Source organism: Rhamphochromis longiceps, linkage group LG5, assembly GCF_057381845.1.
Source record: "Rhamphochromis longiceps isolate RC_006_pf linkage group LG5, R_longiceps_female_GT1.1, whole genome shotgun sequence".
Taxonomy (NCBI): Eukaryota; Metazoa; Chordata; class Actinopteri; order Cichliformes; family Cichlidae; genus Rhamphochromis; species Rhamphochromis longiceps.
Window position 1 is genome coordinate 24,750,075 of NC_140561.1, and position 24,416 is coordinate 24,774,490.

The 24,416-nt window shown below is 41.1% G+C and overlaps 2 protein-coding genes across 4 annotated transcripts; one reads left to right on the forward strand and one right to left on the reverse strand.

Annotated features, from left to right (window-relative positions):
* The first annotated feature begins 2,240 nt into the window (after positions 1-2,240).
* Positions 2,241-5,461, forward strand: LOC146670083 (uncharacterized). The gene is made up of 8 exons (XM_085407958.1): positions 2,241-3,318; positions 3,493-3,611; positions 3,760-3,824; positions 3,927-4,129; positions 4,260-4,425; positions 4,648-4,812; positions 4,925-4,995; positions 5,133-5,461. Exons 1-8 carry the CDS (start codon positions 2,241-2,243, stop codon positions 5,180-5,182), a joined length of 1,917 nt encoding a protein of 638 aa, XP_085264084.1. The 3' UTR covers positions 5,183-5,461.
* Positions 5,462-8,067: 2,606 nt separating this feature from the next.
* On the reverse strand, positions 8,068-14,004 carry errfi1a (ERBB receptor feedback inhibitor 1a). Of its 3 annotated transcripts, none has more exons than XM_085406794.1 (4): positions 13,816-14,004; positions 11,097-11,302; positions 10,850-10,929; positions 8,068-10,591 (listed from the first exon to the last, which is right to left on the reverse strand). In XM_085406794.1, exons 2-4 carry the CDS (start codon positions 11,246-11,248, stop codon positions 9,603-9,605), a joined length of 1,221 nt encoding a protein of 406 aa, XP_085262920.1. In that variant the 5' UTR covers positions 11,249-11,302; positions 13,816-14,004; the 3' UTR covers positions 8,068-9,602. The 3 variants fall into 3 exon arrangements, with proteins under 3 accessions (XP_085262920.1, XP_085262919.1, XP_085262921.1); XM_085406793.1 differs by having other exon boundaries at positions 10,850-10,932; XM_085406795.1 differs by lacking the exon at positions 13,816-14,004 and having other exon boundaries at positions 11,020-11,157.
* Between the last annotated feature and the right edge of the window lie 10,412 nt (positions 14,005-24,416).

The window sequence follows — 24,416 nt, forward strand, 5'->3', positions numbered from 1 at the left end:
CAGAACAAAGTACTCAAACAGCTGTAACAGGCACTGGTACAACAGAGAACAAAGCAACAACTCTTGAGACTTCTGCGACAATGACATCCGCACACCCTGAATCACCAACAACTTCTATTACAACAATGGCCCAAACAGGAACAACACAGTCTACAGAGTCTGTCCCACCAGTCACCACCAATGAAATTACTCTAACTACCAACATGGACCATTCCACAACAACTTCAGAGACTTCCTCCAGTTCGCCTTCCACAGTCACTTCAGAAAGCACTAGTTTTACTCCAACATCCCCAGAACAAAGTACTCAAACAGCTGTAACAGGCACTAGTACAACAGAGAACAAAGCAACAACTCTTGAGACTTCTGAGACAATGACATCCGCACACCCTCAATCACCAACAACTTCTATTACAGCAATGGCACAAACAGGAACAACACAGTCTACAGAGTCTGTCCCACCAGTCACCAACAATGAAATTACTCTAACTACCAACATGGACCATTCCACAACAACTTCAGAGACTTCCTCCAGTTCGCCTTCCACAGTCACTTCAGAAAGCACTAGTTTTACTCCAACATCCCCAGAACAAAGTACTCAAACAGCTGTAACAGGCACTAGTACAACAGAGAACAAAGCAACAACTGTTGAGACTTCTGAGACAATGACATCCGCACACCCTCAATCACCAACAACTTCTATTACAGCAATGGCACAAACAGGAACAACACAGTCTACAGAGTCTGTCCCACCAGTCACAACCAATGAAATTACTCTAACTACCAACATGGACCATTCCACAACAACTTCAGAGACTTCCTCCAGTTCGCCTTCCACAGTCACTTCAGAAAGCACTAGTTTTACTCCAACATCCTCAGAACAAAGTACTCAAACAGCTGTAACAGGCACTAGTACAACAGAGAACAAAGCAACAACTCTTGAGACTGCTGCGACAATGACATCCGCACACCCTCAATCACCAACAACTTCTATTACAGCAATGGCCCAAACAGGAACAACACAGTCTACAGAGTCTGTCCCACCACTCACCACCAATGAAATTACTCTAACTACCAACATGGACCATTCCACAACAACTTCAGAGACTTCCTCCAGTTCGCCTTCCACAGTCACTTCAGAAAGCACTAGTTTTACTCCAACATCCCCAGAACAAAGTACTCAAACAGCTGTAACAGGCACTAGTACAACAGAGAACAAAGCAACAACTCTTGAGACTTCTGAGACAATGACATCCGCACACCCTCAATCACCAACAACTTCTATTACAGCAATGGCCCAAACAGGAACAACACAGTCTACAGAGTCTGTCCCACCAGTCACCACCAATGAAATTACTCTAACTACCAACATGGACCATTCCACAACAACTTCAGAGACTTCCTCCAGTTCGCCTTCCACAGTCACTTCAGAAAGCACTAGTTTTACTCCAACATCCCCAGAACAAAGTACTCAAACAGCTGTAACAGGCACTAGTACAACAGAGAACAAAGCAACAACTCTTGAGACTTCTGAGACAATGACATCCGCACACCCTCAATCACCAACAACTTCTATTACAGCAATGGCACAAACAGGAACAACACAGTCTACAGAGTCTGTCCCACCAGTCACCAACAATGAAATTACTCTAACTACCAACATGGACCATTCCACAACAACTTCAGAGACTTCCTCCAGTTCGCCTTCCACAGTCACTTCAGAAAGCACTAGTTTTACTCCAACATCCCCAGAACAAAGTACTCAAACAGCTGTAACAGGCACTAGTACAACAGAGAACAAAGCAACAACTCTTGAGACTTCTGTGACAATGACATCCGCACACCCTGAATCACCAACTACTTCTATTACAACAATGGCCCAAACAGGAACAACACAGTCTACAGAGTCTGTCCCACCAGTCACAACCAATGAAATTACTCTAACTACCAACATGGACCATTCCACAACAACTTCAGAGACTTCCTCCAGTTCGCCTTCCACAGTCACTTCAGAAAGCACTAGTTTTACTCCAACATCCCCAGAACAAAGTACTCAAACAGCTGTAACAGGCACTAGTACAACAGAGAACAAAGCAACAACTCTTGAGACTTCTGAGACAACAACATCCGCACACCCTGAATCACCAACAACTTCTATTACAGCAATGGCACAAACAGGAACAACACAGTCTACAGAGTCTGTCCCACCAGTCACCACCAATGAAATTACACTAACTACCAACATGGACCATTCCACAACAACTTCAGAGACTTCCTCCAGTTCGCCTTCCACAGTCACTTCAGAAAGCACTAGTTTTACTCCAACATCCCCAGAACAAAGTACTCAAACAGCTGTAACAGGCACTAGTACAACAGAGAACAAAGCAACAACTCTTGAGACTTCTGAGACAATGACATCCGCACACCCTGAATCACCAACAACTTCTATTACAACAATGACCCAAACAGGAACAACACAGTCTACAGAGTCTGTCCCACCAGTCACAACCAATGAAATTACTCTAACTACCAACATGGACCATTCCACAACAACTTCAGAGACTTCCTCCAGTTCGCCTTCCACAGTCACTTCAGAAAGCACTAGTTTTACTCCAACATCCCCAGAACAAAGTACTCAAACAGCTGTAACAGGCACTAGTACAACAAAGAACAAAGCAACAACTCTTGAGACTTCTGAGACAATGACATCCGCACACCCTGAATCACCAACAACTTCTATTACAACAATGGCCCAAACAGGAACAACACAGTCTACAGAGTCTGTCCCATCAGTCACCACCAATGAAATTACTCTATCTACCAACATGGACCATTTTACAACAACTGTTTTGGTGACAACTTCAGAGACTTCCTCCAGTTTTCCTTCCACAGTTACTTCAGAAACCACCAGTTTTACGCCAACATACACTGAACAACGTACTCAAGCACTGGTAACAGGCCCTAGTACAACAGAGAACAAAGGAACAACTACTCAGGCTTCTGAGATAATGACAACCGTACTTCCTGACTCACAAGCTACAGTTTTACAACCTAACTCAAGTACTACTGTTCCCAGCCGTACATCTTCTTCTTTCTCCTCTTCAACCACATCTGTGACCTATTTAACTGATACATCCACCAGTGAAACAACAATTGTAGGCTCTGTCACAAATTCTCCTACATCGTCAGCAACAGTTAGTTTTTCTTCATCAATTACTCTCCCCACAAATTTGACATCCTCTTTGACAACAATTGTGTGCCAAGATTTTGCCTATGGAGACTCATGTTCTTATGGAGAAAACAACACTGTCCCAATCATTGGTGAGGTTTTTCATTTCCGTATAGTTTTTCTTAAAAATAATATATTTTCATTACCTTTTACATAAATTGATATTTTGACTTCTTGCGTTATATCTGTGTTTTCTCCCCCACTTTTGCATGTCCAAGGTAAAATGTTGTCATAAATGGCTTTTAAAATCTTTCAATTTTTTGTAGATACTGCACCCGTGCGCAAAGTAAACATTACTTTCAAATTCAACGTCACTTTTATCCAGGCTTTTCTTAATTTAACTTCACCTGAATCACAGATATTCATCAACAAATTAGAAGCACAGGTACAGATAATTTTCTTCATATTCAATATTATGAGTTATTATTTTTAATTAGTATTACAAAGTATTTTGTAATACAAAAAAATATAAAATTATTTAAATCTTTTATCTGAAATGTTGCATAATCCCTTCTGTCCTTTTTTTTTTACAGCTCAGAAGCCTGTGTAGACAAGCAGATCCCCAGGCCTATAAAACAGTTAAAGTAATCAAATTAAGGTAAATTTCCTTCAACATTTATTAAACTATTTGTTACATTTATTATTACCTTTTAAGAAAGAGATAGCTGTTTTCTCATAACATTTCTACCATTTTTTGTAGTGAAGGAAGTGTTGTTGCAAAGAGCCTGGCGGAGTATCAGTATCAAAACAATGAAACTCAAATCGAGTTTATTAACACTCATCTTAGTGTGGTTTTGAAGAATATCCTACAAAATGAAAATAACCTCAACAAAATTTCTTTGGCTTTTGGTAATCAAAGTGTGGAGTTAAATGATCTCAGCTTTGAGGCACCTGCCATTACTAGTAAGTGTGTTGTATGTTGTTCTAAATGTAAAGCACAATCAGCCATTCTTTATTCATTTTTCTTAAATTTGTCCTGTTTATTTTACATTATAGTATGTTGAATATATATATATGTTTTGAAATCTTGTAGATATCACAGAGTTGAAGCCTTTTATTAACTGCACTCAGTTTGCTAATTACACTGAAGAGATTACTAATGGTCAATGGCAGTGTGTTGGACCATGCAAAAGAAACCCTGATTACTGCAATGGACACGGAGAATGTTTAAATGACATTTACACAGGCCCAGTCTGCAGGTAATAAAATGTCTGTCTGTCTGTCTGTCTGTCTGTCTGTCTGTCTGTCTGTCTATCTATCTATCTATCTATCTATCTATCTATCTATCTATCTATCTATCTATCTATCTATCTATCTATCTATCTATCTATCTATCTATCTATCTATCTATCTATCTATCTATCTATCTAGTTTTTTTTGTAAAAACTATTTTTATTAAACCTCTTTTGAATTTTACCCAGGTGCTACGAAACCAGCCTGGAGCAGTTTTATGGTCCACAATGTGACCTTTTCCGCCGAGGTCCAGGTTTCTATGGAGCACTGTTTGGCTCACTCGCAGTAGCGCTCCTGCTCTTCATTATAATCGTCATCGCTGTCATTTTCAAAAGGAGACATACGTATACTCGGTGGGTTATGATGCCTTCTGCGCGTTTTCCTGTAATGTACTCTGGGAAAAAAATCGCTTTTTGTGTTCATTCATTGAGTAAAAACACAAACAAGCATCCTTTTCTTTTTTAGGAAAAGGAGCAACTCTCAGAGGAGAAGATTGTCTTTTCTTGAGGGAGATTTCTTTGACTTCACTGATACACGTATGTCTTACTCTAATTACTATCATATTCAGAGATTTATTATAATAATTATTTATGATTAGTTATTAATAATGCAATAATTATTTTAAACTTTTTCAGCAATGTTTAAAAATATGATTTTTGACTTTGTCTTTCAGGAATTTCCAACTTGGGACTGGCAGGCACTTATAGATCAGAAAACATTTAGAAACTGATATATTCACTATATTATATAAAATTAAGCAATTAGTTACTGTTTTAATCGCTAATAATCTTACTTAAAGATCAGTAAGAACTATCATCTTTTAATTTTAAAACATTTTGAAGTTGTTTTGCTATTTATCATTTATTTATAAGAACTTAAATTTAATGCATATGTTTTTGCACGTATATTATTTTCCACACCAACATATCATGGAGCACCATTTCTCTTTTTATCCTATCTTGACATATCTTTCTCAGCACTGTTCAAATAGTAAAAATAATAATAAATCTCTTTTAACCTGAAGTTTTTGCCTGGAAAATCTACATTTTCTGAATGCACAAACTGAGAAACGCACTGTATCATCTATAGATAATTTTGTTAAATAACAAGTTAATTTTGTCTTTAGTGTTATTAAACAATATGCAATATGGGCTAGCTACTGCTTATACTCTATGATATATCTCTATTGAGCTTGTTACAATTAACATCTAACAGTAGTGAAACACAAAAAATGCTTTCTGTAGCATTCAAATACACACATTTGCATATTTGTTAAACATCTGTCCAGTTAAAATGTTACACAGTATCTATGCAATGGTTTTACTGTATCAGATAGGTGCTTCTGTTTTTTGTTCGTTTTTGCTTTTTAAACAGCATCTCTATTTTTATCCATTAAAAAAAACAAAAAAACTTTGACACCCCAACAAGAAAATAATCCAGACTAGGGCTCTGCAGTCCACAGTCACCTGCCACTAGATGGCATAGATGTGCTTATTTTAAGTGTTTCGCTTTTGAAGAGTCAAAGGAGAAAGAGACACAGACCATGGCCTTTAATGGAATTTTAAGATTTTTTTTTTCATAGAAAGGAAATCAAACTACTTTTGCATGTATTTGCAGCTGATTCATAATAGAAAAACAAACTTAACTTTGGTTCTTTTGAGATAAGCCCTTGATTTGGTTTTGTCTCCACCTAGTGCCTCAATAGAGGTGGTACACTGAGCAAGTTCTTTACCTTTGCTTGATGTTCTATATTTCCTACACAGGTACTGTGACCTGAATAAAATTTAACCAGCAGCACTGCAGCCCGAGTTAAATATTTACAAATCACCTCACAGCAAACGATAAGAAAAGTTACGCCTAAACATGAAGTTAATGCAAACAATGGAACTTATTTTTTAGTCTAGCTTCATGATTTTTGTTTTGTGTGTGTATGTGCGTTCCTCTGTGTGATGGAGTAGAGGAAGACACACAATCCATACTTCTCCATCCTCTCTTATGAGATTGTGGATAGTCTAGCTATAGATATACTGCATCATCAGCACTTCTCCAATATGACCATTCCTACTTTTTATTTCTATAGTGTAGACCTATGAAGTCCTACAGAAACACCTAAACATATATGGGCTCTTTAACACAAAGAACTGTAGTGTAACCAGCAAAGTAGAATTTGTATAGCAATTAAGGGAATAATTACAAAAATCATAATATTTTTATCACAGAAATTAGTTTATTTCACTCATTAATGCCTCCAGAGTGCCAGAGTTTAATTAATTGAGGCAGGAAATGTATTTGATGAGAAACTGAAAGATAAGCCATACATATTGTATGTTTGTGTATGGGGTGTTGAAATTTAATGGAGAGAAAAAAAATAGAACTTTCAGGATCTCTTTTGTTCCAGTTTCTATGAAATTGTGGCTACAGAGAGAAATATGTCTTGTGTCCATTATGACTTAATGCATTTGTGACTTGTAGTGCCACTAAAGGGAAAGGATCTTAGAATACGATTAATAAACTATGTTCAATCTGAATGCAAACCGGTCTTCCTGTTAATTTACCTATTTTTTTGTCTTTCTTGCCTCCAGCAATTATTTTAAAAGCGCAGTGAGTCTTTCTTTGGTAGCTATAGTCAACATGCATGCTGTTGCTTAGTAACTCACCTAAGCAAGAACCAAGTGAAAAGGTTTTCAGGTGGCCTAGACAACTTAACTTAAACTGTCACCTTTTGTTTCATTGAGAGAAGTCACTGTCTTAAGCAAATCAGCAGAAATACAAATCACTAAGGTCTCCGCCAGTATTGTAATTGGAGCTGAACTGTGGCTCATTTAGTAATTATTTGACCTCTAATGGGGTTCACTGTGGTTTTGGCTCCACGCCTAACCACAAGGATTCAAACTGAGAATAAAACACTTGTAACAGTGTTAAAAGGGCTTTAAAAGCAGTGGGTGCAAAGCCCGCTGCCAAGGAACGATGAAGCAATCGTGCAGGAGGAAATTTAGTTATAACCAGGAAGAGGAAGGCATTCTACTGTACACCTGTCACTCTTCTTTCTTTGGATCGAAGCCAGTCACAATAAAGTACACCATGAGGGCGTGTGGGTGATAAAACAGGCCAAACAGCTGAGTTGAGAGTTCACTCTTGACAGGTTCAAGACACAGGACGAAGCAAGCTTATAAATAAGTCACTTTATTATTGCTTTCTTTTTAAAGACTATATACTTATCAACTATTCATAATAACAAATGGAGTTGTTAAATACTGTACACAGCATACTGAACTCTCCCAGTGCATGTCTTCGCCACAGCAGAGTGTTATCTCTTGATAAACTAGTCTTCATTCTGTTTTAACATTTCTAATAAGACATATGAATACCTTAAGATTAAATAGTTTGTTTTTTTGTGTATGATGTAAACATTTTTCCAAACATTTAAGTCAAAAGCAACATTGTGTTGGTAAGATCTGTGAACAGAAGGAAGAGAAGAAAAAAAAGATACTTCAATGACCGATTGACCTTAGCAGTTATTTGTTTCCCAAACTGAACACCGTGTTTGATACCAAGGGTTACTTCAATACATGTGCTACATTTTCTATATCATCCTGACGCCTTGTGGATAATGTACAACAATTTAAAAAAAAAAAAAGAAAAATCATACATTTTGTAGGCTGCCAGCAGCCAAAGTCTTTCAGACCACACCCACTGCAATCATGTAAGGCAGGAATGCATGTGCAGAACAGGAAAGTCTGTGTCAGGTAGGTAAACCCTGTACTGTCTTTGTAATGCATTTGTATTAACAGATTAGTCAAACATCTCTCATCTAAAATCTATTTCATCTAAAATCTCCATATTAGGATATTCGGTTAGAACAGATTTTGCGTTTGAATTCATTGTCTTTTCCTACAAGTGTTAGGTCACATATGGAGCCGTTACCTCATCGCTCGTGGATTACAATTTCAAATTTCACCTGTGAACACAATTTAAAGCAGGGAGTTTGTAAAGGTATAAGGATAATATCAAAGTGAGGTAGTACTTGAGGCAAATGTGTTTCAAGCAATGACTCACAGCTTGACCAGAAAAAAAAAGAAGAAAAAGAAGTAGCTTCAATTGGAAGAACAGCACACATTCACTGACAGTCAACAGACCAGTTCCTGTGCAATAAAACAGATCTGGAGACTGACAGAAATAAATCAAATGTGTGCACTTCTTAGAAGGCTCTACTAAAAAGCGGGCACTGCTAACAAGTGTTGCACAGTAACAAGCATTGTTGACAATTCTTTACTAATTAAACACTTTTCCCAACTGCTGTTCACATGCACATATGCGCAAACACATCCACTGCACATACACACACAAATACACTCAAGACGCTACACCATACTCAGCTGCACTGGACAATCCAAAAGAAATATGGTTAGCTACTAGTAATGAACCCACCTACTGGTACAAAATGTACCATGACAATGTGCCATATGGGGTGAAAAAACAAACAAAGAACAAAACACAACACAAATTTACTTTGAAGTAGTCAGCCTGAGTAAGACTGACACTACATCAAGGCGCGAAACCCATATCAGTATTGATATAATAGCAAACAGAATCGGCACGTGCTAGAATCCTTCATTTTGTTATAAATTCATCGGGCTTGTATTTAGACTTCATATATTAAGTGATACATGGTTACATTACTGACCTTTTTGTCCCTTGTGAGATGCAAAAGCACCATCAAAAAGCCCCAGTGCATCTCACAAAACATCCACACCACATCAGACACAAAACACTGAGCACACAAGGTACAAGGCCCGCTTGTACTTTCTGGCCGTACCACATCTTTACTAAAACAGAGCAAAATATTGAATTTCATAAAATTAAAATATATTTTAAAAAAATAAGCTATAGACTGTTGAACTTTGCCCACAATCTTTAGTTAGACATGGTTTTCACAGAAAATATCTTTTCAATATTACCAGTAACTGTACACAGTGCGCAAATACCCTGTGTGTTCAAAATACATAAGGGGTATTACAAAAAGAAAAAAGAAAAAAGGTAAAAGCAGCAGTTTTAAAAGGTTGTTGGTGTCCAATTTCACCATTTTGTCAAGTGGGTTTTGCGCATGTACAGTATAGTCTTCTATTACTTCCACAAAAACTTTTCAAACAAAATCCACCTGTGCTTTCTTTCTGGTGTGGCAGTCACAAGGCGAGTCTGCAAAAGGAGACCGCTGAGGCAGAAGGTAGTAATGTGTGGTGCTGGCCTTCTTGCCATTCTCCATAATAGGAAGGATACATGGGGAGCCCTCACTGTTCTGTCTCTGTAAACTCCGACCGCTTACATACTTAGGATCTGGTGCAAAGCTTTGGGTTGGGGGCATCACCCCGTTAGTGTATGTTGGGAGGCTCTTAGGGCTGGGAGTGCGGGAGCTGCCTGTGGACAGAGGGCCTCTTGGAGGCAGTTTGGGTGGTTTGTCCTCATCGCTGTAAGCCCCAGATGAGACTTCTGCTGACCAGCGCCTGCAATCTGTCTTGACATTACGTGGAGGTATAGGAGGGGGAACCTCTTGTTTATCCATATTGTTGGGGTACCTTTTTGGGCATGTGGGTCGTGGCAGCTTGTGTAAAGATCCAGCTGGTCCAGAGAGAGAGCGTCGTAGCCTCCTCTGAGCGGGTCTTTCCTGTGGCTGCTGCTCATACTGTTCCCGTACTTCCTGCGGAGGATTTGCCTGATGGTGCTGTTGGGGTTGCTGCGGGCTTTGCGGTCCTAATGGCCCATCGTAGTAAGCGTAGTTAATCTGCCCACAGTCCTTGAAGCTCCTTCGGTGAGATAGAGGATTTCTAAAAGCTGATTTAGAAAATTGATCAGACACCAGGCGGCAGCTGTCGTCTGAACTTGTGAAAAATTCTACCTCACTGTCCATAGCCTGCTCATGGGAGATATCTGTCTGTGGGGGAATAGGGGGTAGAGGCTTAGAGCATCTGCTAGGTGTCTGTGGTGGGCTGTTCAACTCGTTAAATGACAGCCTCATCAGCAGGTCATCATCAGCAGGACTTGGGGTGGAAGGTTCATTGCTGGAGGACAGGAAGAGTTGGGAAGGCCGGGATTTCTTTGAGAGTATTCTCTGTGAGTTGGGACTGTGTTTATGTCCTGCCAAAAAAGTAAGTTGAAAAAATAATAACCATCAGACAAGTGGCAGATTGATAAATAATTAAAGTAAATTAAAGACAATAAAAATCGAATACTATAATACTACACTGACTTTATAATATTCAGGTTACAACAATATGTCCAGTATGTGAAATAACAAACAATGAAAGAGAATTCATGCAATGCAGCATTTGTGTAGTTTAAAAGGTACATCCTGTATGAAAAAGAAAGAAAAGGAAATAAAGATATTTAACTTACTCTCATAACTTGGAGGTGGCTCCTTTTGCTGGGCACGATAGCTGTGATCTATGTTTGCCCTGTCCATACTGAAGTAGAAGCTGCTAGAAAAGAAGAATGACGTTTCAGAACAGCAGTGCTTCGTCACAGAAATGTGACATATTGAAATTAACAGAAAATGTAAGACTAACCTGAACCATGCAATTTCAACATGACATGCACATCCTTTCTAAAGTCTTTCTCTAATGAAGTGCACCACAACACTCACTTGTCCAGTACATGGCGATCGCGCCAGGAGGGTTTAGATCCAGCCATGCTGTGACAGTAGCTGCCCCGGAGAAAGGGGTTTTCTATGGGAAAAGAGATCTCCTGGGCAGTCAGGCCCACTGTGGACATGCTCCAGGCACCCTCGGGTCGCATCAAAGCCAGGAAACACTCAGATCGCCCGGCTGGCTGCCCCTGCTTCTGGTGTACCTATATTAAAAAACAGCCATGAATGAATTGGCAAAAAATAAAATAAAATAAAATCAAAAGTAGGTCAAGTGAAACAGATCATCGTATAGGACACTAAAAACGCTCTAAAAGCAGAGCCAGGTGATTCTCATTAGACCAGATATTTAATAATGGCTTTTGGGTGACAACAATTTCCTATGGCCTTCAGGACACTGGTGTCCGAGCACACCTGGAGAACGTGCCTTTCAAAATGTTCTATTCACAGTATTCCTCATTCAAAGCATGAAAGCAATAGATGGTGGAAAAGGTCACTACTGGTCATGTCTGCTTTTGTAGACCTGAATTAAATGGCATGTAAACACACTTGCTGTGGGTTTGGAGAACCAGTGTAGAACTACTTTATCACAAAAGCATTCTGACATGAAATCGAAGGTAAACACAGGTGTTACTAACATACGATTTAGATCTTGCATCATAATAGAACAGGACCTTCATTAAAGTCATTGCTAACACATTGTGTCAAAACATGCTATGAAAAAGTTGTATTACCCTTCATGTTTTACATTTTATTTACCGTGTTAGTACAAAGGTGTAGCTGTGTCAGCTGAAAACAAAAGAAGAAAAAATACACCCATTTTTTTTTCTTTTCCTATAGAGAGGTACTGAGCTTTACATTTCACCTGTGGCTTGCAAACTCCATGAGCCTGAGTTCAGCATTGCATTCATGGGTGTGAACTGTGTAACCAACTTTCGAATTTCAATTTCTACAGACTGTGTCGCTTAATAAGTTTAGTTTATTTTAAAACTGGACTGTGCTGTGCTGGTGTTTTGCAATCCTGTTCCTCTTGAACAGGAAAGTTCAAGGGGGCTCCTCCTGTTACCACAGATATACCTGATGTTGCAAGAACGCCCCCACGCCAAATGAACCGAATGCTCGTGTCATGTCAACTATGTGTCAGGGCTGTATAAACAATGTGTACATTATTCAAAGGGGGAGTAATCTAATATTTCTGGGGCATACATAGAGTAAATGCAAAATAAATGGCCTCAAACAGAGTTTAAATGTTTCAACTGGGTTTCAGTCTCAAGTGGAGAAAGCCTAGAAAGTCATAAAATGTGTTTTAGATGAGCCTTAAAAAATAGTGCATCAGGGGTGAGCGCAGTTGCTTTTTGTTGCATGGCTGAGTTTAATTAGACATCATTATTACACGATTACAATGCATACTCAGAATCATCTCTTCTGGAAACTACTAAAGAGGTGCATGCACAGCTAGAGCCACACTGTCCTCCTGACAATGTAGGAGTGATGACTGAAAAGAACACGGCTCCCTCGTTCCTGGTCTCTTATGAGCCATATTTATGTGCTAGCCTGACAGCTGGAGCGAAACAAAGCTCTAAAACAACAGGAAGCCTGAGCCATCAGTCTGAGCCAAACTGCCCAAGAAGGCATGCAATCCCCCTGGCCAGGGCCATCGATTCGGTTCGGCGGGGACGGGAAGCAACATGATCCTTGATAATGAACCCCCAGGGGCTTGTGCTTCCTCTTGCAACAGGTGCAAAGACAGTTCATCCTGGCGGTTAACCATATTAGCATTTACAGGCAACAGGATTACACAAATGATGTAGTCATGCAGATGTCCAAGTCGGTTAAATCAGATAATCCGGCTGGAGAATGTGGGCCTTCTTATGGTCAAATGTGACTTATCTGTTTATACAATAAGAAGGCAAGCCAAGGCTAACTACGAAGACAACTCAGTGGCAGTGGGCTCGAGAAAGGAGGGGGTCCGCTGAGCTTCCTAGTGATGTAAAACACCACCGGTTTGCCTTGAATTCAAGCTTACGGCCGTCACCCTCAGGCCTTGACAGGAGTTCACACCCCGCTCACGACACCCCTGCAGCGGTTTCCGAGCAACCATACTCGCTCTACCTGTGCTGCAAGCAAACAGTGCGCACACCCCCCTCACTTTACCGGATTGAGATAATAATGGTTAAAAGCCCTCCAGCAGGCAGGTGACTCACGCCACAACACACAGTCAGCTATTTGGCAATGATGATACACAGTGAATTGTATTTCCCTTTTGTTTAAGAGGAAAAGACCTAAATTAATATTGCAGCCTAAGAATTAAAGAGAACGATTATATAACTTCTGTGCCATTGCAGACCTATAAAGAATATAAAACACGTATCCTTTATAGTTATCAGTATAGACAAACACATAGAGATACATATTCACACGTTTCCCTCCGTTTTTCTTTTTTTTAGATTATTATATTGTAAGTTTTTTAATCATTTTGCTCTGGACTAAGTTGTTCCTCTTAGTATACGGCTCTGTCAGTGAAAAACAATCAAAAACAACCATAAGATATAGAAATAAAAATAAAATGAAATAAAAAAAATAATCCGAATAAGATCTCAAGTTGCATTAAGCAATTGTGTCTGCCGTGCTGGCACCGACATACAAAACAACAGACAGACAAGACATGGATCCACACAGTGGCTCTAAACAGACATTTCAATTCACTTTTTGAACTCACCTAATTCACTTCGCAGTTCTCTCCGCTGACTGACCCCTAAAGTCCTCTTTGGTAAAATGCAGCGCCTCAGTTTATTTCGGGGTTCGATTTGAATCTGTAATCGTCAGTTTTCAGTTGCATCGGGAACAGGTCGCCAAAGACTTGGCGACACTCAGGCATTACTGTGACACTTCTAGATAAGTCTACTAGTCTATTGTATTGAGCTATCTCTTATAGGCTCACTACACTGGCGACCCAGTGGCTCCGCCTTCCTTAAAGCCACAGGCTTCCTTTCCACCAGTCTGCAGTGTGCATGAAGCACAGAAAGCTGAGTGCATATGGACTGCATGTCAGCCTTGAACATATTTAAAAGACTTAACATAGGTTGACTTATGTGATGCAGTGAAAGTCTGCAGGGCTCCATATATCTCTGGACAGAGCAGGTTTGAAATCAAGGACACAGTCAGGTGATAAACTGTCCCACTGGGACACATTTATCACACAATGAATAAATGCAACCATGGTTCAGTTAATGATACATTTTCCCCAGAACGTTTAGAAAAAGTATACATAAACTAAAGTTAAAGCCGTAAACTTACTGGTGCCAGACTAAAATGCCATCTTGCAAGTTCTGCCTTTTAAAACTTTCCGTTCAATGACCTGTGTTATACTGTACTATAAAAGGTGTCATCTTTGCTGTTTCATAAACAATAGACTGCCCAAAAGTAAGCTGTGCAGATCTGCACGAAGACAGAGGCAGTAATAGGGATGGCTTCAGAGTGGATAACACAAACAGTAGGCAAAGAAACAAAGCCAGAACCCCTCCTATCTCTGCAGTAATTCTCCTGCCAGCTGAATGGGGCTCAGATGGTTTAGCTACTCATTTATCAGATCACCCTGGGCATTTTCGTTCAGCAGGACCTGTTCTCTATTTACCTGAGATAATGCTCCCATCAGTCGCTGAGGAAAGGCAACAAGTTCAATATTCTACAGTTTTTCTTGTTATGGAAATACATGAGTAATCTGGAATATGCAGTCCCTCACACCTCCAATTACCAGCTGCTTAGCCTATTTAGACCTTAGGTGGTGTTGCATTACCTGTGACCAAACCTAACTGGGCTAAACAAATGTAACACTGACATGCACACTAACCAAACACAATGATACAATAGCTACAGACAGCGTGTATGTTGACTCAATATGTGACAGAAAGCAGAGGTGTGTGCGTGTGTGGAGAGAACACACTGTTCTTTTGCTTGAAATTGTGAATTCTTTACTGCTTGCTTTCAGTCTGAGAGGCCCAAAAGGATTTTAGTTACAGATATGCCCCTTAAAAGGACCAGATCCTCCCTAATCCCCCTTTTAGAATTTTAGGTGCATTTTTGGGATTCCTCTGGACCAGTTGTGACCAGCAGGGAAAAGAGAATGTTTTGCAAGTTGAATTAATAACTTAAACACCAGAGTTTGGATTAAAAGATTTCAAATGCAAACTATATATTGATAGATGTTGCAGGAAATACTCATATGTAAAAGATAAGACTAAAAATAAAGAGTTGAAAGATGCATAAAAATAATCAAGCAAAGTTAAAAGCGCCTGTGTGTATTTCAGCTTGAGTGCGCTCAATCTGCCTTTCCATGTTCCACAAAAGAGACACATTCATTGGGATAAATAGACTTCACCGAAAATGTCTCTCCTCCCACTTCAGCCCTCCTTCCTCTCTCTGCCTGTGAGCCACATCATGATGTCATCACCCACAGGAAGTGCCATATAAAGTTATAGAGGGAGGGGGGGGGGGGGGGGGGGGAACTAAGTCAGGGTGGAAGATAAGCAGGCAGAGACAGCAGATGAATGAACTTGTGTCATAACGAATATACTTCTCAGGAAATATTACACAGCTTTTCACTTAGCCCCATGACTCACACTGAGTTTAATCACCAGAATCAGTAATCTCCCCCTCAAAAAGTAGCACTTTTGGCTCATTTTCCTTTCAGATGCTTTTGTAAAAGAAAGGAATTTCCTTGTGTGGCTCAGTTCCAGTACAAGGGTATATTTTAAAAGTCAGTTATGCTCCCTCAGCTGATTTCAGTGGCTCACTAACAGGAAGAGTTAAGTGTGGTTGGAGACGAGTTAAAACAACAACAACAAAAAAACAAAAAGCATATTACTGTAAATGATTTATTCAGCGTGGAGGTCACAGCATTGATTGCCCCTGCCTGCTGAGGTAATTCAATTACGTCTATATCCAGACAGAATCCAAAGTTCGCACTGATATAAACACAGCAGCAACAAGCTTTATTGTTGTGGTGACATCAAGCTTGTAAATGTGTAGTAGATTCCAGGTGCTGCTCTAGACTAAAATCCAAGCTTTACCAAGCATTTAAAGAAGAAGCAAGGAAGGTCTGCAACTTTTGACTTCTGTGGTAATTTTGTGAGCATTTCAGATTACAAAGAGTTTGCCATGTACATTTGAAACTGTCCACAGAGACAAGCAAAGTGACTCCTGGAGAAAAGCCTTATGGTCAGATGAGACAAAATTGAGCTATTTGGCCTCAATGACAAGTTGTATGTTTAGAGAAGCAAACCTAAGAACACTGAGCTAGTTGCCAAGCATGGCGGTGGCAGCATCATGCTAAGGGGCTGTTTTGCTTCTAGTGGTACTGGTATATTGCAGAAAGTGGATTGAATAATGAAAAAGGAGAGCTATCTCTAATATCTTCAACTTCATCTCAGATCAATAGCTAGATTGCTGATCCCTGGACACAGTTGGGTGTCCCAACGCATATATCAAAACTGGTTTGGAATGGATAACATAGAAACAAACCAATTTAAATTAACTCTACCAATTCTGCCAAGAAGAATGGCTAAATATACAGCCAGATTTATGCAAGAACCTTGTTTATAGCTACCAAAAGCATCTGATTGAGGTGCAACTTGATAAGGAACATTTAACTAAATAATAGTGGATTGTATCTATATATATGTATATTTTTAACCTTGTGTCTTTTTGGGCCCAATTTTTGTCTTTTAACCAGTTAAGCCTCAGTCATTAAAGAATCAGAATCAGAATCAGAATACTTTATTGATCCCTGGGGGAAATTATTTTTTGTTACAGTGCTCCATTTTAAACCAACATTAAGACAAGACAGACAATACGCTAACTAAGAATAGTACAATATATACATATATATACATACATACATACATAAGTCACTTATAAATAAATATTTGGAAAAGAAACATGTGTAGTTGTAGCAGCAAACAGTGTGTTAAGTGGATGCGTTGTACAGGGAGATGGCCACAGGCAGGAATGATTTCCTGTGTCGTTCAGTGGTGCTTTTCGGTAATCTCAGTCTCTCACTGAACGAGCTCCTGTGACTGACCAACATGTCATGGAGTGGGTGGGAGGTGTTATCCAACATTGTCTTTATCTTGGACAGCATCCGCCTCTCCGACACCACCTTGAGGGAGTCCAGCTCCATCCCCACAACATTGCTGGCCTTACGGATCAGTTTATTAAGTCTGTTGGCATCTGCGACCCTCAGCCTGCTCCCCCAGCATGCAACAGCATAGAGGATCGCACTGGCCACAACAGACTCATAGAAAATCCTCAGCATTTTCTGGCAGATGTTGAAGGACCTCAGTCGCCTCAAAAAATAGAGACGACTCTGGCCCTTCCTGTAAAGTGCTGTGGTGTTTTTAGCCCAGTCCAGTTTATTGTCAATGTGTACTCCAAGGTATTTATAGTCCTCCACAATGTCAACACTGACCCCCTGGATTGAAACAGGGGTCAAGTGTTTCCTGGTCTTCCTGAAGTCCACGATCAGTTCCTTGGTCTTTGCCACGTTGAGCTGCAGATGATTCTGCTCACACCACGTGACAAAGGAGTCGACCACAGCCCGGTACTCTGTCTCATCATCCCTGCTGATGCATCCAACCACCGCAGAGTCATCAGAAAACTTCTGAAGATGGCAGGTCTCTGTGCAGTGGCTGAAGTCTGTGGTGTAGAGGGTGAAGAGGAAGGGGGAGAGGACAGTCCCCTGTGGTGCCCCTGTGTTGCTAATCACCTTGTCAGACACACACTGTGGGAGACGTACATATTGTGGTCTTCCTGTCAGGTAATCAACAATCCAGGACACCAGAGAAGCATCCACCTGCATCGCTGCTAACTTATCACCCAGGAGGGTCGGCCTGATGGTGTTGAAAGCACTGGAAAAGTCAAAAAACATGACCCTCACAGTGCTCGCCGGCTGGTCCAGATGGGTGTAGACACGATTGAGCAGGTAGATGATGGCGTCCTCTGTTCCGAGACGAGGCTGATAAGCGAACTGAAGGGGATCCAGATGTGGTCTTACTATGGGTCGCAGCTGGTCCAGGATGAGCCTTTCCAGGGTCTTCATGATGTGGGAGGTCAGTGCCACGGGCCTGTAATCCTGGGGGCCACTGGGACGAGGCGTCTTTGGTACAGGGACGAGGCATGATGTCTTCCACATCACCGGGACCCTCTGCAGACTCAGACTCAGCATAAACAGTTTATGAAAGACTCCACACAGCTGGGGGGCACAGGTCTTGAGGACAAGGGGACTCACTCCGTCTGGTCCAGCAGACTTGCCTGAGTGAAGTCTCCTCATTTGCATCTCAACCTGGTATTGAGTGAAGGTGATGGGTGGGGGAGGGGTGTCAGGAATCTCACAGGAGGCAACATGTGAAGAGAGAGGCTGGCACAGTGGTGTGGCTCTGGATTCCAGGCTGACTACAGGTGAGGTTGTGGGGGTGGGAGCAGACACTGTGGTGTCGAATCTATTGAAAAACAGATTCAACTCGTCGGCTCTATTCTCACCTCCCTCAGCTCCCCTGCTGTTGGTTGGCCTGAATCCAGTGATGGTCTTCATGCCCCTCCACACCTCTCTCATGCTGTTCTGCTGGAGTTTCCACTCCAGCTTCCTCCTGTAATTGTCCTTAGCCTCTCTGATCTTGTCCTTTAGTAACACCTGGACCTTCCTCACCTCCTCTTTGTTGCCCCCTCTGAAAGCCCTCTTCTTGTTGTTGAGGAGGGCTTTGATGTCCTTAGTCACCCACGGCTTGTTATTTGGGTAACAATGAACAGTCTGAGCTGGAACAATGGAGTCGGTGCAGAAAGTTATGTAGTCTGTGATACACTCAGTAAGCCCATTGATGTCCTCGGCGTGAGGCTCACAGAGTGTTTCCCAGTCGGTCACCTCGAAACAGCCCTGTAGTTCCGCTATTGCCTCCTCTGACCACCTCCTAACAGTCCTGGTGGTCACAGGTTCCCTCCTCACAATTGGCACATAGCGGGGGGTGAGGTGAATCAGGTTATGATCTGACCTACCAAGTGGGGGGAGGGAGGAGGAGCTGTATGCATCCTTGACGTTAGCATACAGTAAGTCTAAAGTTTTCTCTCCCCTGGTGGGACAGTCCACATATTGTTTGAATGTTGGTAGTGTATTGTCCAGTGATACATGGTTGAAGTCACCCGAGATCACAATAAAGGCACTCGGGTGCTGAGTCTGTAGCCGAGCTATGGCAGAGTGGATAGTGTCACATGCAGCTGTGGGGTTAGCAGAGGGGGGAACATAAACAGCCACCAAGATGACGTGAGAGAATTCCCTGGGTAAATAATACGGCCTGAGTCCAACAGCACACAGTTCAGTGTCCGGGCAACAAATCCTTTCTTTGATTGTTATGTTGGCAGGGTTACACCACCGGTTGTTAACTAAAACAGCAAGCCCACCTCCTTTACGCTTACCGCTAGCGATGCTGTCCCTGTCCGCCCGAACAGTGTGGAAGCCTTCCACGGAAGCATTCTCATCGGGAATGACCTGGTGCAGCCATGATTCGGTGAAACACATCAGGCTACACTCTCGGTATTCCCTCTGACTCCGTACCAGTGCTGAGAGCTCGTCGATTTTACTTGCCAACGATCGCACATTTCCCATCACGATAGACGGCAGACACGGTTTAAACCTCCTCCTCGCTTCGAGCCTCCGCTGTCTCACCGTCACCTTTTTTCTTCTCTTCTGTCCTTGACCTCTTGAAGATTTATGCTATACAATTCCAGCCTGAAAAAAGAATAGTTTTAAGACACAATTAAAAGCCCCCAAATTACCATGAAAGTCATGCCTATGATGAGTATATGTAAACCTTCTAACCACAGTTATATATCTTAACATTAATCACTTATCATAGTTATCATAAAAATGTAAGCAAACAAATAAAATCCCTGACAATGTTCCTGTTTGCTATTTTCTATTAGGGGAATTATCTTGGACAATTCTTCTCACGTTTTCAAGCTAACGGCATTAGCTTATCTCAGTATAAAGACCAAAATCAGTGAATAAAATGTTCTGGTGGTTAGTGCTGTTGCTACCATCAGGTTCTAAGATTGTTTTGTTTGGTTTTGCTTTAATGAGTTCAGCTAATGCTTAGTTGTAAACAGAGCAAAGTGAGAAAAAAATGCTCTTTTAATTTCAGCCTGACTGTATCTTCCCCTCACTTTTCATACTGGGGATCAGACGTTCCTTCAGTCAGTGCAGCTGTGAGCGCCACAGCCAAAGCACATGGCTGACACATCACTGTGTATTCTGCTGGATCGCGGTTTGGTCTGGCAGACTCACACACACTTGGCTCATGCCGTGGAAACGAAACACAAATCCCCAGGCAACGGGCTGTCATTTATCACTGCAATGTAAATAAAACCATATTATAGCACTTCTTCTTATTAACTGTACCAAACTCCTGAGGGTCATCCAGCTGCTTGAGTCATTAATCACTTCCTGTATTGGTAGAAAGACTTCTGGGAAATAAAGGGCTTTTTGTTTCAACTGAGTCACTCACAGGTATTTTCTATTTCAGCGTGCAACGTAATCTGAAGCAGCAATAACGAGTCATTATTGCCTCACTCCTCAACATTGTTATGTTGAGTGGTTCAAGTGCACCCACAGCCTGCTGTTACTAATGGGTGGAGCAAGCTAGTCCGCCTCCTTGATGATGACAGGGTGTGTTTAGTCTTCAGGATTTGAGGATCAATTTAGACAGAGACTGGGGGAGTTGCTGGCAATCTCATCCTATGACTGAATCAAAGTCCTGTTAATAATTATTATTATGGTAAATATGCATATTGGGCAGTATTAAGATGTGGGAACATTCTTTTCGGCTGCTTTCACACATAATCTCATTCGCAGAAACCCACGCAAACCGCCTGATTTGTGTCTGATGTTTTAGGGAGAAGCTGTGAAAACGACAGCTGTGGTATGATGGAGGATGTCACGCTAGTTTGACTTGCTCTCCAGCCACTGAATCAAGGCCAATTCTGCTCACAGTCACCTCCACTGGAATTCAGCAGGACTGGCTGACACAGATTGAAAGTATCTCCCAGTACGCCCTGCTTTATGTATCACAACCAACACTCATTGTGCATCACCAATCTTTTTCCTACATTTTCATTTTTTGTTCTGACTGTATTTGGGATTCCTCAAGGTTCCTACAAGGAAATACATGACCAGTATCCTGTAATGTAACACCTGTATTGTCTTTTGAACAGACGTTTCTGGCATTAAGCCGACGAGTATCCCAGGTTTCCTGTGTTTTTGTAAAGAGGAGAATGTTTAAGCTTCACTTGGTGTAGCAATCTATTAATCTTAAGTAGCAACTGATAGCTTGGGGAGTTTTGTCTTTCCACGATTTCCTGCTTCAGGTTCACTCTTGGGAGATATTAAAGCACAGTGCACAGGGGGACCTGAGGCTCCCCAGTTTTCTGATAAAGATTTCAGATGTCGTCCACCAAGGAGATCAGAAGGTTTACCATGAAAAGGCGGGCATATGTAGTGAATGAGGCATAAATCTATAGCCACAGGGTTAAGAAAGCATTGCTCTCTAGGTATACCAAGAGGACAGAAAAACACATGTGCAATAGTGGATGCAGTCCAAACATGGGCTAAAGTCACTGAGCTCAATAAATCCTATTTTTTCATTTGTGTGTGTGTGTGTGTGTGTGTGTCACTGATTGTGTATGAATGTCTGCATAACAGAACTGGATGACAGGGACTGAGTCATTCGGGGCAGAGTATGCGCTTTGTGAGAGTGTCTTTTGTTTCATTCACACGTGGATTTAGGATGCCTGATGAAATCAGCCAGACTACCTGAGCTGCTGTGGGCAGCAGCCGCATTAATTCCTCACAACAGTAAAGCTCTGGATCACTGCTCACACAAGCCTCTTAATGATCGGATTCAGGAGAATAAAGTTGGGCTCCATGTCCCATTTTCCATACATTACAAGCAGGTTGGCTGTGCAGACGCATATGTTAGGCACCAAATGTAGTGCTTCAGGGAAAAAAACCTTGTACGGTCTTGTGCTAAACTCAACAGTAAGGGCACAATAACAGCCTTGAGGCTATGTGGTGAACACTAAACCAAATGAATAACTAAACTGCTGTCTTATTTTAAGCACAAATTCAATTGTTCCCCTTCTTAAGGGTTCATGCAAAGTCACACTTTGGGATTAAACTGGAAAAGAGGGGATTATGGTCAGATCTAGCTTCACCAACACATTTTAACACCTTCCTCGTCATACATAGTATAGAAATGTTTCCTTTTTTATCATTTTAGAATATAACCTATGTATAAAATATATGTTTATCAACCAAGAGACTGCAGCATGTGTCCCCTCTGGAAATAGGAGTTTTTACTCTCTTCATGGCTTTTCAGTCACCAAAACTTGATTCCATTAAAGGAAGCCTATTATTCTTTTTTCCAGTTTTGGTTTTTAATGAATGCTACCAGAGCAGGTTTGCATGATTCACAGTTCCCCCCACCTCCCTTTAATCCAGTTTTCTTCTAAACATACAGCTTGTGCACACACCCCATTATTTCAGACTATCAGCATATTTAGTATGAAAATGCACCATTGTAATGGTATACAGTAACTATATACATGAAAGAAGGAAAAACAAAATAAATACCCTTTAAGGGAACGAGCAGAGTTTGATTGAAATGTAAAAACATATGTATTAAATTGCAGTCTGATATGTTTCTGCCTCTGAACACATGGCATGGGTACCCCAGCTTTCTTCTGCAGTCCAAGACATGCAAGTTAGGTTAGCTTCTAAACTGACTACATGTATGAATAGCTGTCCGTCTCACTGCTTTATCTCTCCAATAGAGTGGCGACTTGTCCGCAGTGTAGCATGCCTCTTGCCCTATGATACAAGGGACAGGCCACAGTTCTCTTGCAACCTTGCATTGTAGAAACAAAAAGAAAACGACTGTGTTGACTTTCTTTATATTGCATCTTTCATACACTCATATTAATTAGGTATGTCTATGAGCAACAGAATTCAAAGTTTACAAGCTACAAAACCCCAAATGCTATATCATGCTTTAGATTTCATATCTATTGTGTACTTACTCCTAAAGCAATAAACACAATGGAAAATGGGTTATTCTCTGCTATGATCCTGAGACTAACGCAAAACAGAAGTCAAAAACAGAGCTTCAATGGAATCTCTATACCATGTTGCTTTTTTAGCGCTGAATGGAAAGAACATTCAGTCTATTTAAATAAGGGCTGTAATTATCTCGGAGCCAGCCGATTATTCTCAGCTCTGCAGAAAAATAATAGGTTATCCCTACTGCACAACTTATTTTTAAATCATGCAACAAGTGAAGCTCGAGTTTTTTGAGGTTGCCACAGCAGTGCAATAAAAGCCAGACTGACTCTGAATCTCGAACCTAGATCATCCTTTGAGTTTTCCCGCATACGCTAGCCGATTCAGTAAAACGGACAGTTTCTCTTTCAAGAGGGGACGAAATGTACAGTTAACAGTTGTTGTGTTTTAACATTCAACAAGCATGTCAGTTTATGTCTTCGTTCCACCTTCCGGCTAGCCCTGAAGACGCTGTCCTCCCCACACCGCTGTGGTCCCTGACAGGAAGTAAATCAGCCGGGGAGCCGCCTCAGACCAAACATTGCAAGGGCCTCTGGAGCCTGAAGGCGTGTGGGAGGTGTGCGCCGAGCTCATGGGGCACACTGTGCTTGTTACTTCCTTGTAAAGAGAGTAAAAAAACAGACTTTGCTATACTCACAGATGTGGACATGAATTCACATTGACTCATGCAAAAAAAATCAAGTATAGAAAGATGTCTGCACGCATCCGAGTTTACACTTGTGCAACAGACAAACAGACAGAGAAACAGACATTCTTATTTGGTGCTTAACCAAAACATTTTCATATTTTTTTCTATACTCCAAACAAAACCTTGAGAGCAACAGTCTGTTTTTGAAGTCCTTTACACACAAATCGTCCACTAAAAATGTGTTTACTGAGACGCTCCTGACGTAATTACTCCATCATTTGGCGTCGCCTCTGAATCGTCTTCACTGGAGAGGGGTCACAGCACAGGAAGACAGATTCTTTGGCCAGGTCAAAGTGCTTAAGACACATGTGACCATCTGCTTGCATCCAGGTCTCATTCAAGCCCTGGTCTATTTCTTTAGAAGTCATTTTTGAAGCTTGTTTTCCCTTATTAATACCATATATAATTATACTTATGCACACAATGAACACAATTTAACAGAGAAATACAGAGAAAACATCCAAAGCTCGTT